Source organism: Pantherophis guttatus, chromosome 5 (assembly GCF_059756535.1).
Source record: "Pantherophis guttatus breed Tessera chromosome 5, ASM5975653v1, whole genome shotgun sequence".
NCBI classification, from domain to species: domain Eukaryota; kingdom Metazoa; phylum Chordata; class Lepidosauria; order Squamata; family Colubridae; genus Pantherophis; species Pantherophis guttatus.
Window position 1 is genome coordinate 85,390,592 of NC_142067.1, and position 13,835 is coordinate 85,404,426.

The 13,835-nt window shown below is 37.5% G+C and overlaps 1 protein-coding gene across 2 annotated transcripts in view; it reads right to left on the reverse strand.

The window, feature by feature from the left end:
* Window positions 1-316: 316 nt before the first annotated feature.
* Window positions 317-13,835, reverse strand: part of PRPS2 (phosphoribosyl pyrophosphate synthetase 2) — a 28,963-nt gene continuing 15,444 nt past the window's right edge. For both annotated transcript variants that reach the window (XM_034435381.3, XM_034435371.3), the window contains 4 exons: window positions 12,712-12,836; window positions 9,975-10,148; window positions 7,188-7,347; window positions 317-2,417 (listed from right to left, as the gene is read on the reverse strand). In XM_034435381.3, coding sequence (XP_034291272.1) covers window positions 2,325-2,417; window positions 7,188-7,347; window positions 9,975-10,148; window positions 12,712-12,836 — 552 coding nt within the window. In that variant the 3' untranslated portion in view covers window positions 317-2,324. The remainder of the gene's footprint in view (window positions 2,418-7,187; window positions 7,348-9,974; window positions 10,149-12,711; window positions 12,837-13,835) is intronic.

A 13,835-nucleotide genomic window follows, 5' to 3' on the forward strand; every position in this document is an offset into this window, starting at 1 on the left:
CCTTGTGTCACTGCCGCATCATCATCCATCCCATTAAAGTGAATGGGACTGTCAATGAGTCAACAGTAGGTCAGAGGAGGAGCTGCTGCAGGACCGAGATGACAGTTGCTCTTTTAAAATCATGATTTAAATCCACCCTGCAGCTGACAGTCTTGATTCTCAACATGTCCAACAGTTTAACTCTATGCAAGACCATAGAATCAGGTTCAGGCTATATCTAAGCCCTAGGAAATTGCGCAGCCCACATTTTAAATACAGAATTATATCCTTGTTATTTCTCAATTAACTAAATATCACCACCAATCAATCAGAATAATGCTGTTTTAAGATTTATTGAGAAATTCTGAAACAATGAACAGGCTTTTCTGATAGGACTTGAAATGGAGAACTGATTTATAACTTAACACATTAACAAACTTTGGCTCAGCTTTTTTTGAATCACAGTAAAAGACAAATATAAAGATACAATGAAGGAATACTGTATCAAATATTAGATTAGGGTAACAAAAACAATGCATAATAGTTTGAACAATGCAATACTTTGATTGTACACTAGTTTTGATTTCAATTTAAGAAACTTTGCAACTCTTCTCTGCTTTGTCAAGTTTTAGATGGTATTGTTTTAATATTATTATCTAGAGATGCAACTTCACTTGATACACAGATAAGAATACCAACTGAAGCAATTGTTGTGGAAAATACTGAGCACTCTAAAAATAGTTAATTGTTAAAATGTTTATTATAAAAATACAGACTTTTCTGGCATATCCAACTCATTACTAAAAGAGAAGACAGCACATATGGATAGTTTTAAGTAACCAAATTTCCCAATGTTGTAAAACATCATTAAAATGAATCATGAAAGTTTGATTTGCCCCTTTTATGTAATATAGCATAGCATAGATGTAGCATAGACTAGACCTTGAGGATGCAAATGGCCAAAATACAAGCTGTTGAGAAGTAATACGTAGGCTTGCGTTAGTAAATGCTTTGGGGTAACAGTGCTGACTGTGGCTTAAGCAGCATTAATTCTTATCCTCATCACTGAATAAGGGTGCCCTCATATGCCATTAAGTCAGAAATTCTCATATTCACGATGCCTCTTACAATGAGATATGAATTCATGTGACACTCCTATGAATAAATTAATGGTTTTGTTTGGCTTAGGAACGGTCAACAAAATATATGCTTACTTTTAAGAATCAAAATTTAATTTATAACAAGTATCTTAAAACAATTTTTACAAAATAAATTCTTTTAATTGGAAATAAGGAATAAAACAATAAAACTTAACATGTTTTTTTTAATAGGAAAGAAGAGTTTGGGTGTTTGGCAAAACTCCTGGAATTTATTTTTAAGATGGAGTCTCATTTCTTATTTGGCATTTCATTTGGATTGATACACAATGTTTATAGTAGCAATTATACAACTTTGTTGCTGGCTTGTCAAGGCAGAGCAGGAATATGGACTGCCACCAATCCAGGTTGCATCCAAAGCTGGAGCCATCTTAGAATTCACTCTTGCTTTCCTTAATAAGCTGGCTGCCAATTTGCCCAAACACAGGAGAAGCTAGTTAATGTGATCCACTTTTATAAAGTATATAAGGCTGTGGTGCAGTTGGGAATGAATTTTGATAGCAATCCAGCTTTGTGTGAACAAATCACTAGATGGTGGTAATTAACAAGCATTAATTATACATATGTTTATAGTCTGAAAGAACTGCATATTTTTCAGTTGTAAAAGAAGTCACTTAACCAAGCACGTGATCTAATTTGACTTACTTCATTTAATTGCCTTACAAACATATTAAACACAATTCAGTAACTTAAGACTCAAGACAAACAATGCTGTATGTTGAGATCCTATTATTTTGAACAAAGATTTGAAACAAAAAATTGTTTGGACAAGAGGACATGGAGTTAATAATTACTCCAAGTCTAATTTCAAGAGAGGTAAAATGGTTACCATGTTCCCATAAAAAATCTGTAGCCTAGATTACCTGTCTGCAAAAGAGATCAACCTTAACAATTTATTGAAATGTCTGAAGTCTATAAGCAGATGTTGTAAATGCAACTATGGCTTTTGGAAAATATGGTATTTTTAACATGATATTTACTCATCAATATAAATCATGGCAACTATTATAGTGTCCTCTTTTAAAGCACAAAGTTTGTAGATTTGCAACCAATAAAAACAGTGTTGCCCATTTTACTTATTGTCCATGTTAGAAGTAGGAAATGAATAGTCAATCTAAAGCTTTCCAAGATATTATCTGAATATTGAACTGTGTTCTTCATTGTAGGGCTCCTAAATGCAGATTGAAATTATAAGGGGACATGGCTGAACAGGTAGGATACAGATTCACCATTGTGTGTTCTTCTGATTGCCTCAGCCAGAATCATAGAAATATCAATAACCTAGAAGAAAAGGCAACAGGTTATTATTATCCACACATAAGAGTTGATTCCTACCTGAATGCTACATAAAAAAAAAAAACAATAAATAGCCACATGTGACAAAGAAACAAAGCCAAAGAATCCTAAGTGTGGAAAAGGTAACCTATTTTTGTGCAAAATGTTGAGCAAGTTTTATATATGTGCATAAATCATTCGGCACTGATCAGCATCCTTGCAGTGGTACACATGTCCTAGTCCTGCCTGATCACTCAAGAATCCCATATAATCAATTAGTAATATCAATAGCACTTATACCGCTTTATAGTGCTTTTACAGCCCTCTCTAAGTGGTTTACAGAGTTAGCATATTGCCCCCAACAATCTGAGTTCTCATTTTACCGACCTCAGAAGGATGGAAGGTTGAGTCAACCTTGAGCTGGTGAGAATCAAACTGCTGAACAGCAGTCGGCAGTCAGCAGAATTAGCCTGCAGTACTGCAGTCTAACTACTTCGCCACCACGGCTCTTAATTACAGTATTCTTTTCTACCCTTTCAAGGGTTGGGAGTAGAACATACTGTTTTTCAGTGGTTCTCGTTCTTCCGAATCAGTTTCCAGTTAAAATTGCTAGCTGGGAACAGATACAGCATAATAACCCTTGCTTTGTGTGCTCCTGCACGGCTTTGCATTCTCTCCATTTTTATTCAATATTTACATAAGGCTGCTGGGCAAAGTAATCTGCATACAGATTATATCAGTTTAATATACCAGCTTTACACCTTAATCCTTGATTAAACATGCAATGCTCTGGAGACTGTGAGGGGCTGGATGGGAAGGTAGTCTTAGCAAGACTGAGTGGCTTGAAGGACCTATTAGTTGTAGTGATTTATCATCTTTAGTTCTTGAAATGATGGCACTTCTCTGGGTAGAATTTGCTTGTAATTTGAAGCTCCCAGGACTCCTGTGCAACAAGGAGATGAAAGATTTTCTAAGTGGGCATTCATATAAAATCGTGTGTGTCAATTGTGTCCCTTCCTGGAGCAGGATCAGTGCCTCCTGGATAGGCACATTTGGTCACCTCTCATCTGGATTACTGCAATTTTCGCTACATAGGGGTACCCTTGAAGATCATTCAGAAGCTACAACTGATCCAAAATTCAACCACATGAATAATTATGGGCATTTACATCAGGTCCAGAAATATTGGGACGACACAATTCTAACATCTTTGGCTCTATACACCACCACAATGGAGTTGGAATGAAACAAACACAATGTGCGTTAACTGCAGACTGTCAGCTTTAATTTGAGGGTATGTACATCCAACTCAGGTGAACGGTGTAGGACTTACAGCAGTTTGCATATGCGTCTCCCACTTGTTAAGGGACCAAAAGTAATGGGACAGAATAATAATCATAAATCAAACTTTCCCTTCTTAATACTTGGTTGCAAATCCTTTGCAGTCAATCACAGTCTGAAGTCTGGAACGCATAGACATCACCAGATGCTGGGTTTCATCCCTGGTGATGCTCTGCCAGGCCTCTACTGCAACTGTCTTCAGTTCCTGCTTGTTCTTGGGGCATTTTCCCTTCAGTTTTGTCTTCAGCAAGTGAAATGCATGCTCAATGGGATTCAGGTCAGGTGATTGACTTGGCCATTGCATAACATCCCACTTCTGTCCCTTCAAAAACTCTTTGATTGCTTTTGCAGTATGCTTTGGGTCATTGTCCATCTGCACTGTGAAGCGCCGTCCAATGAGTTCTGCAGCATTTGGCTGAATGTGAGCAGATAATATTGCCCGAAACACTTCAGAATTCATCCTGCTGCTTTTGTCAGAAGTCACATCATCAATAAATACAAGAGAACCAGTTCCATTGGCAGCCATACATGCCCACGCGATGACACTACCACCACCATGCTTCACTGATGAGGTGGTATGCTTAGGATCATGAGCAATTCCTTTCCTTCTCCATACTCTTCTCTTCCCATCACTCTGGTACAAGTTGATCTTGGTCTCATCTGTCCATAGGATCTTGTTCCAGAACTGTGAAGGCTTTGTTAGATGTTGTTTGGCAAACTCTAATCTGGCCTTCCTGTTTTTGAGGCTCACCAATGGTTTACATCTTGTGGTGAACCCTCTGTATTCACTCTGGTGAAGTCTTCTCTTGATTGTTGACTTCGACACACATACACCTACCTCCTGATCTGGCCAACTGTTGTAAAGGATGTTTTCTTCACCAGGGAAAGAATTCTTCGGTCATCCACCACACTTGTTTTCCATGGTCTCCCGGGTCTTTTGGTGTTGCTGAGCTCACCGGTGCATTCCTTCTTTTTGAGAATGTTTCAAACAGTTGTTTTGGCCACGCCTAATGTTCTTGCTATCTCTCTGATGGGTTTGTTTTGTTTCTTCAGCCTAATGATGGGTTGCTTCACTGATAGGGACAGCTCTTCGGATCTCATCTTTAGAGTTGACAGCAACAGATTCCAAATGCAAATAGCACACTTGAAATGAACTTTTATCTGCACATTGTAATTGGGGTAATGAGGGAATATCACACACCTGGCCATGGAACAGCTGAGAAGCCAATTGTCCCATTACTTTGGTCCCTTAACAAGTGGGAGGTACATGTACAAACTGCTGTAAATTCTACACGGTTCACCTGAGTTGGATGTACATACCCTCAAATTAAAGCTGACAGTCTGCAGTTAACGCACATTGTGTTTGTTTCATTCCAACTCCATTGTGGTGGTGTATAGAGCCAAAGATGTTAGAATTGTGTCGATGTCCCAATATTTCTGGACCTGACTGTACATCTTTATACATCACTGCTCCAATGCAATGATTATTAATGAGCTGCCTGGTACAATTCAAGGTACTGGTTGTAACTTAATGTGTCCTCTGAGACCCAAATGGCAAAGCCAGAAACAAGTTTACAAATAAATTAAGAAATAAACATTTAACTTGCATGTGCCTGTACTAGCACTTGTAAAATATGTACTGTAGGCAGAAAACACCCTTCAATGCAAACTTTTTAGTGTGAAAACTGTCTTTAACGAAGATGAAAAAATGTATAAAAGCAATCATCCAGCCACAGGGCAGTAGAATAATTCAAAAAATATTTTTTCTTAAATTTTCTTATTTCCTGAGCTAACCTTTGTCCTTAATTTTTTTTTTTAGGTAAACTGTCATTTATGGAGGTTGGTAGTACATCTATTAACCTCCCTATAATCTTGTTTCCAAAGAGAAACAGGACAGCGGAAGATTGATCTGCATATTTCGAATTCTATTCCCCCATGATTATAATACCGTAAGTTTTTCACTATTAACAGAGGGTGGCTAAATCCCAGTGATGTGAGCTGTTTAGAAATATAAACAGGAAAACAAATTCATTTCTGAAAAATATTTCCAGTGCCTTACATGTGCAGTCATTTAGTTTGCTTTGCTTGGCAATCTTTTATTGGATACACTTCAAAATATTTTTAAAATAAATTAGTAAGTGTCTCTGCCACCATGTTAATGAAAGTGCGCTTCAATCTGGTAATTCCTATTGTTCTAGGTTAGTGATGGCGAACCTTTTAGAGACCAGGTGCCCAAACGGCAACCCAAAACCCACTTATTTATCTCAAAGTGCCAACACGGCAATTTAACCTGGATACTGAGGTTTTACTACCTAAAATAATGATAAACAAGGCAAGAGTTCAGCTAATCTAAGAAAAATGTGATAAATGCACTTTTATGCCCCTTCATTTTTTTTCTGTTTGTGAAATATTACTTTTAGCAATAATAAAAAAGAAAAACTTTTATAATATCATTTCTCTTTCCCGCCCTCTCTTTCCCTCCATTTTTTTCCTTCCTTTCTTTCCCTCTCTTTCCCTCCTTCTCCTCTATTTCTCTCTCTTCTCTCTTTCTCTCCCTCTCTCTTTATATATCTCTGTCTCTGCCTGTTGCTCTCTCTTTCCCTTCCTCTCTCTCTGCCTCTGTTTCTCTCTCTCTCTGTTCTCCCTCTCTGTTCTAACCTAGGCTTCCTGATACAATAAAAACACACAATGAGTCCCAAAAACCCTCTTTTTATTTCCATGGCTGTGAATTCTGCTCATTCAGAGCCTGTTCATTCCCAATCTGTTCATTCACAGAGGAGTCCAAAATAATTGTAAAGAGTCCGACAGAAATCTGCCACAATTCTTCGGGATAATGGTGATAAACATCCACCTTTATCTCCCTTGACACGCTGCCAAGACCTAATTGGCAATTAACTTTGCAAAGCCACACAGAACACAGAGTCAATACAGAGCTGCAGTCTTGAAACTGGCCAGCACGAACAACAGTTGCTTCCTGCGAAGGGCTCATGTGCCTTTGCTTCTCCTTTATGTCTTATGGGAGGGGCCAATCATCTCCACGTCCTACTCCCAAGTCATCTCTTTTAACTGTTCTTGCCTTCTGACAGCTCTGTGCATGTGCACACTGGGAACAGGCTCCCCTTGTTCCTCTGCCTCGCTGATGTCCAACTCTGGAGGCTCCAGAGTCTGCACATAACTCCCAGATGGCCCTGGCCCCATCTCTGCCTCCGATGCAGAGCCCTCGTCCGAGCCTTCCCCAGACTCCAGGACTGGCCCATGTTCCTCCCCAACCTCACTTCCGATTCTGCTGCTAGCTCCGCAGGCTACCGGCAGACCACAACGCTCTCTTTCTTTCTCTCTTTCCCTCCCTCCCTCTCTCTTTGTGTCTCATCTGTCTGTCTGTCCATCCATCCATGCTCTCCTGCCCATATTCATATTCAAGAATATGAAAAGTACCTGGATCTTAGGACAGTGTTTCATTTTCTCCTCCTGTGGGATTGTATTAGTTACAACAACAGCTTCAAATGCAGCATTATTGATCCGAGAAATAGCAGGGCCAGAAAAGATCCCATGAGTGAGAATTGCATAAACTTTAGTTGCGCCTGCAGAAACCAGCCTGTCAAACACATAAGATAGGGGAAAGTATTTCTACAAACATCAGCCAATGATATATTAGATTCAGGTAAATCTAAATATCCTTAATATTTACAAAAAAAAAAAAAAAGATAGTAAAAGACACGCCTGCATTTTTTCCTGGCAGATAAAAGAACCAGATGGAACATTCCTTTAGATGCTTGGGAATGCTTCCTGTTGTTATACTATATTATGCCATTATTATGATACATTATGCTTCTGTGGCATGCCATACATGTTTAAGCGAACATTAAAATTATCACAGTAATATAAAACAAAATGAAAATTATCCTTTAATAAACCAAATTGCTAAGATACTCTTCTTCTACATTCTGTTCTAGTATATGGAGCCTTCTTGAACTGTGTTCTCTATATTGGAGCATCTTCAGAGTCACTAGATATTCTCAACATACTTTCCGAAAATAATTTCCATACCTGACTATAGGTAGCCCTCGACTTTACAGAAGTTCATTAAGTGACCATTCAAAGTTACAACGGCACTGAAAAAAGTGACTTATGAACGTTTTTCATACTTATTACAGTTGCAGCATCCCTCTGGTCACATAATCAAAATTCAGATGCTTGGCAATTGGTTCATATTTATGAAAGTTTCATATTTATGAAAAGTTGTTGTAGTTATGAAAGTTGTGGTGTCCTGGGCCATGTGATTGCCTTTTGCAACCTTCTGACTAACAAGCAAAATCAATGGGGAAACCAGATTCATTTAACAACCATGTTAACTAAATTAACTGCAATGAGTCATTTAACAACTGTGGCAAGAAAGGTCATAAAATGGGGCAAAACTCACTTAACAAATGTCTCATTTAGCGACATAAATTTTGGGCTCAATTGTGGTTGTAACTTGAGGACTATCTGTATATGTGCACTGCAAAGGTGTGATGACTATGCAGTGAAAGGCTATTATATAAAGACTATTATCGGTCTTCATCCCAGTCCACTATTCCATCTTGTTTGAAGGCTTCCACCATTGTTCCACTGCCAAAGGAATTCCCTATCAATAACCTCAACGATTATAGACCAGTGGCACTCACTCCTATCATCATGAAGTGCTTTGAGAAATTGGTCTACAGGCACATCATTTCTGGTCTTCCGCATACATTTGATTAACACCAGTTTGCATACAGAAGAAACAGATCTACAGAGGATGCTATAGCCATCACTCTTCACACTGCTGACTCATTTGGAACGGGGGGGGGGGGGCTATGTGAGGATGCTTTTTGTAGATTTTAGTTCTGCATTTAACACAATTCCACATAGACTAATGTCTGCACTTATGGATCTTGGGCTTTCTTATTCAATCTGCCTTTGGATTATGGATTTCCTGTCTGGCCGCTCTCAGAGGGTCAGATTAGGTAATCATATCTCTTCATCCCTTATTTTTAATACTGGTACACCACAGGGTTGAGTGTTGAGTCCCTTACTCTATACTCTTTATGTGCATGACTGCATTTCCATTCATGCTAGTAATACTATTACTAAATTTGCAGATGATACAACAGTGGTGGGACTGATCTCCGGGGGGGATGAGTCTGCCTATCTAGATGAGGTGGAACGGTTGCTTTTGTGTTGTAGAGACAATAACTTGGTCCTTAACACAAATTAGACCAGGGTGCTTATAATGGACTATAGAAGGAATAGATCAGACATCCAGCCCTTGCTTATCAATGGAGACTGAGTGGAGCAAGTGGCCAGTTTTAAGTTTCTGGGTTTTATCATAAAAGAGGACCTGACCTGGGGCACTCACATTGCAGCTCTGGTCAAAAGGGTCCAGCAGAGATTATACTACCTGAGACTTCTCAGGAAACAACAACTGAATGAAAAACTGCTGGTGACCTTCTACTGCTGCACCATAGAGAGTATTTTAACTCACTGCATCTGTGTATGATTTGCCAATTGCACAGTGACAAATAGGACAGCACTCCAGAGGGTCAACGTCATTGCTCAGAGGATCATTGGTTTCCCTCTCCCCTCCTTGGAAGAGCTTTATAGCTCCTGCTGCCTTAAGAAAGTTCAAAACATTCTTAGAGATCCATCTCATCCTGGGCACCCTTTTTTTGAACTATTACCATCTGACAGATGGTACAGGTCAATAAAAACAAGGACAAATAGGCTGAAAAACAGCTTCTATCCCAGGGCAATAACCATATTGAATTCTACGGTAAAGTGCAATATTGGGCTTTCAATTTCAATTATATAGAATGTAAAGGATGTATGATTTTTTATTTTTATTTTTTATTTTTATAGTACTTTATGTACACTGAAGACGGCATTTAATTTCGTTGTACCATGTGCAATGACAATAAAGTAAACTATATTATATCACTTGATTAAGTCAAAGTTTATTTTCATCTGGGAAACTTCAATTTTAAAAGATGAGATAATTATTTTGTTCTATGAATTTCCTTAACTTTTGATGAACATAAGAAAAATAAAATAAAAATGGAAATCTAAAATTCTGTGCATACACAATCCACATTTCTTAAATTAAAACTCATTGTTCCTTTACAAGAAACTCCTTTAGTACCTTTGCTTCCTTTTGCCTAATATCTTAATCCAAAAATCAGACTATATTCCTCAGGATTTACTTACTTGTCAGCTGCATGACATATTGTGCCACATGTGTCTGCCATATCATCCACAAGAATTGCTACACGATCAGTCACGTCCCCAACCAAGACCATTCGGTCCACTTCATTGGCTTTCTTTCTTTCTTTGTGAATCAGGGCAAATTCCACATTAAGCCTGTCTGCAATTGAAGTGACCCTATAGTGTGTTAAGAGAGGAAAAATGAGAGAGCAAATAGTTTTAAATATTGCATGTAACCAATGTTTGAACGGAATCCTAGACTTCTTTATATCCTTTATATACTGTATTAAATTCCTAACACGTGTGCTTATATCTCAGTTATTTGTTCAGCCCCACTGATACATCAAAATAAACTACCTAGCTTTAAAAACTTACATCCTGACAACAAATCAATCAATTTATGATTGCTAAAAGTCTGTAAACAGATCACTAGATATTTTAAAGTTAAGATCTTCAACTTACAGTGCTTCTTAAACAAATCTATTCTGTGTTTGGCTATATGTGATTATTCATATACACAAAATTAAGAGTGACCTCTAGTGGTCCAAACAAAATGAACTAAGAGATACTAAGAATGTGTGTATGTATGTACCATGTGTTCGGTCTGTCTCTCTGTCTGTCTGTCTATCTATGGGTGGTGTATATCTACTTATGGATAAAATCTAGGATGAACAGACTATGTACAGTAAGTTTTCAAAGTATTGACGACATTTTCTGAGATACAGAGAACTACAGGCAATCTGTATGTTTGCACATGATTACACATAGACAACAGACTCATATTTTTTAGTGATCTGTGTTCTTGAATCATGACTGTTCATTTAAGTAGTCATAGCAAGATCTACAAACTTGGCATAAATACATATAGGTAGTCTTCAACTTAAGGCAATTGAGCTCAAAATTTCTGTTACTAAGCGAGAGTTGAGTGAATTTTGCTCTATTTTATGACCTTTTCTGTCAGTTGTTACATGAATCCTGCAGATGTTAAGTTAGTAACAGTTAAGCGTATCTGGATTCTCCACTGACTTTAACTGTTAGAAGTTTGTAAAGGAATCAAACATGATCCTGGGACACTGCAGCTGTCAGAAATATGTGACAGTTGCCAAGCATCTGAATTTTGATCACATGACCATGAGATCTGCAATGGTCATAAGTCATTTTTTTTCAGTGCTGTTGTAACTTTAGTCACTAAATGAACTGTTGTAAGACAAGGACTACCTGTGTACACATATGTATCTCCATCCTAAGTTGTCATGCATGAACCTGATTCGAAAAACTGCTCATTTAGGTGAGTGATTGTTGGACTTTTAAAAAAGAATCATTGTTGCTATCTACAAATCTGATTTAGGTCCATGACTAATATTATACAAGTTTGCTACTTCAGTCTGACCCTCTCGTTTTACCCACTATAGCAAATTTAATATAAAGTGAACAATCTTGATTTAAAAATCCAACATTAGGAAGCATATAATTCCAAGGAAAGGAACCTTCACACTACTTGTATAGTGGTATTACAAAAGATTTCCATTTTGAAATAACTGTTCTGATCTTACCAGAAGTGTTTCAAGCCCAAAATCTATTGGTTTCACCTGGAACACTGCTGGCAGGGTCATAATGATTCAATTTTGAACTTGGAATGTTCTACCTAGACAGAAATAGGAATGTTTTTGTAAGAAAGAAGCTTTGGCACAAAAATGAACAGAGGGAGTGCCAAATTCGTCAAAGGTATCAAGTTCCAGAGTTAAATCCACCATTGAAAATACCTTTGGCATTATGTATTAGAAAAAGAGTATTACATTATTATTATTGACTTCAGTAACAAAGTGAAAATGAAGACGTCAAATAATCTTTATAGCTTAAAACTTTCCAAAGTTTCAAGTCTGGTGCTGAAGATTGCTTTTGACACATGAAGCAAACAAGTGTACTATGCAACCCTCTGGCTTCCAGGACCAAAAGATTCTTTAAAATACATAAGGGTATCAATGTGGCATATATATGCAATTCTTTAAACTAGCTTTCCCTAACCTTTCCAGGTGGTGGCCCGCAGGAGGGAAGGGGTGAAAGAAAGGATGGTTTTGTGGGAGGGGCAAGTGTGAGTACTCATTGCTTGTGTTGAGTGGGGCTACGAGCCCCTGCGACACTCACACAATGGGCCTATGCCTGTGCGGACGCACAATCACCAGCTGGCCACTCATGCGGCCCAGTTGCAAATAGGCCACAGCCCAGCAGAGGGCCATGGTTCACACTTAGGATACCCCTACTTTAAACTACACACATTTTTTCTGAGTGTGCTGCAATCATCAAAGGCAGAAACACAAATATGATATAGCCATTTTAGGTGCAGCACAGAAGTGTCAGATGAGCACCTAAATTGCTCCCAAGCACTTTTTTCCCCTAAAATCTATATTAGCATTAGCACTTAGACTTATATACCACTTTACAATGCATTACATCTCTAAGCTGTTTATAGAAAATTGCCCCCAACGATCTGGGTCCTCATTTTACCGATCTCGGAAGGATGGAAGGCTGAGTCAACCTTGAGCAGGTGAGAACTGAACTGCTAACAGTCAGCAGAATTAGCCTGCAATACTGCATTCTAACCACTGTGCCAGCACAGCTCTTATACCCAGAACCCTATCATATATGGTTTGTTTGCTACAACTTAATCAAACATTGAATGCCAACATATTTTTTTCTTTTTTAGAATGAATGTTTATAAGCACACAATAGCTGCTGTGACCTTTTTGCTCCACCTGCATCGGGAGACACAATGACACAGTTTCTCCAGTCCACAATATTTTCTTTGATCCATTGTAACACAGCTGGTTCTGCATACAGGTTGTCCACAGGGATATCAAAGAAGCCCTGATATTACAAGAAAACAAACAATTGTATATTGAATTCTGTGAACAGCTGCCTTTATCTGGTCTGATTAAAAGATCACAGCAGAAGACAGAGGTGATGATATATAGTGTTTTCTGATGATATATATAGATTTTCTGTAGTGTTTTCTAGGCAACATGCAGGGCAAATTGTAAACTTGCTTTTATTTAGGCTTTCAAAAAACTGTTTAGACTTTATTCTATATTCTAGTCTTATTTTGGCATACATTTTTAATTACATTTTATTCTAAAATAAAAATATAGGAAAAGCAAAAGTAAAAAGAACTAAAAGAAAGAAAAAGAGAAAGAAAAAAGTGATGACTTCCTTTTTTCAGTGCACTAAAACAGAACCTCAAACTTGTTTTACTGTGCATTTCATGTTTCAACCTATTTCTATAACAAAATAATTATAATAATTAAAATTTAAAATCAAGTTTTGATTATGATGATCATTTCATTATATCATTTAATCATTTCATTTTTTCCATTTTGAGCAAAAAGTCCAGAAGCAGTTTCCAAATAAAACAAAACTAGTTAAATTCTTCTCTGTAATTTAAACAGTCAATTTCTCTATCTTTACTATTTCCATCACCGTTACCATCCACTCTTCCATGGTGAGAATTAGTGTGCCTTTCCATCTTTGTGCACTATCTTATAGTCTTAAAAGAGAATGTTTATAAAAGAATATATCATTGGTACATATCACCAGAAAAGCAGTCTAGAATGTATAAAGGTTCTTCAAATGTATGCTGAGAATGTTACCAAGGGAAACTTCATCACACATACTAGACATATAAAAGAAGCCAGAAAATTCTAGACTCAATTACAGATAATAATAGAGAAGATTTTAAAGACTTTATATACAATTCAATCACTTGGCATGAAACTTTGTTTTTAAATATGACAACTATAGTGAGACTATTATATGCATAAAGGTGGGAAGATTTGACTTGACCCACAATGAAGGAAAGAATGGTAACAA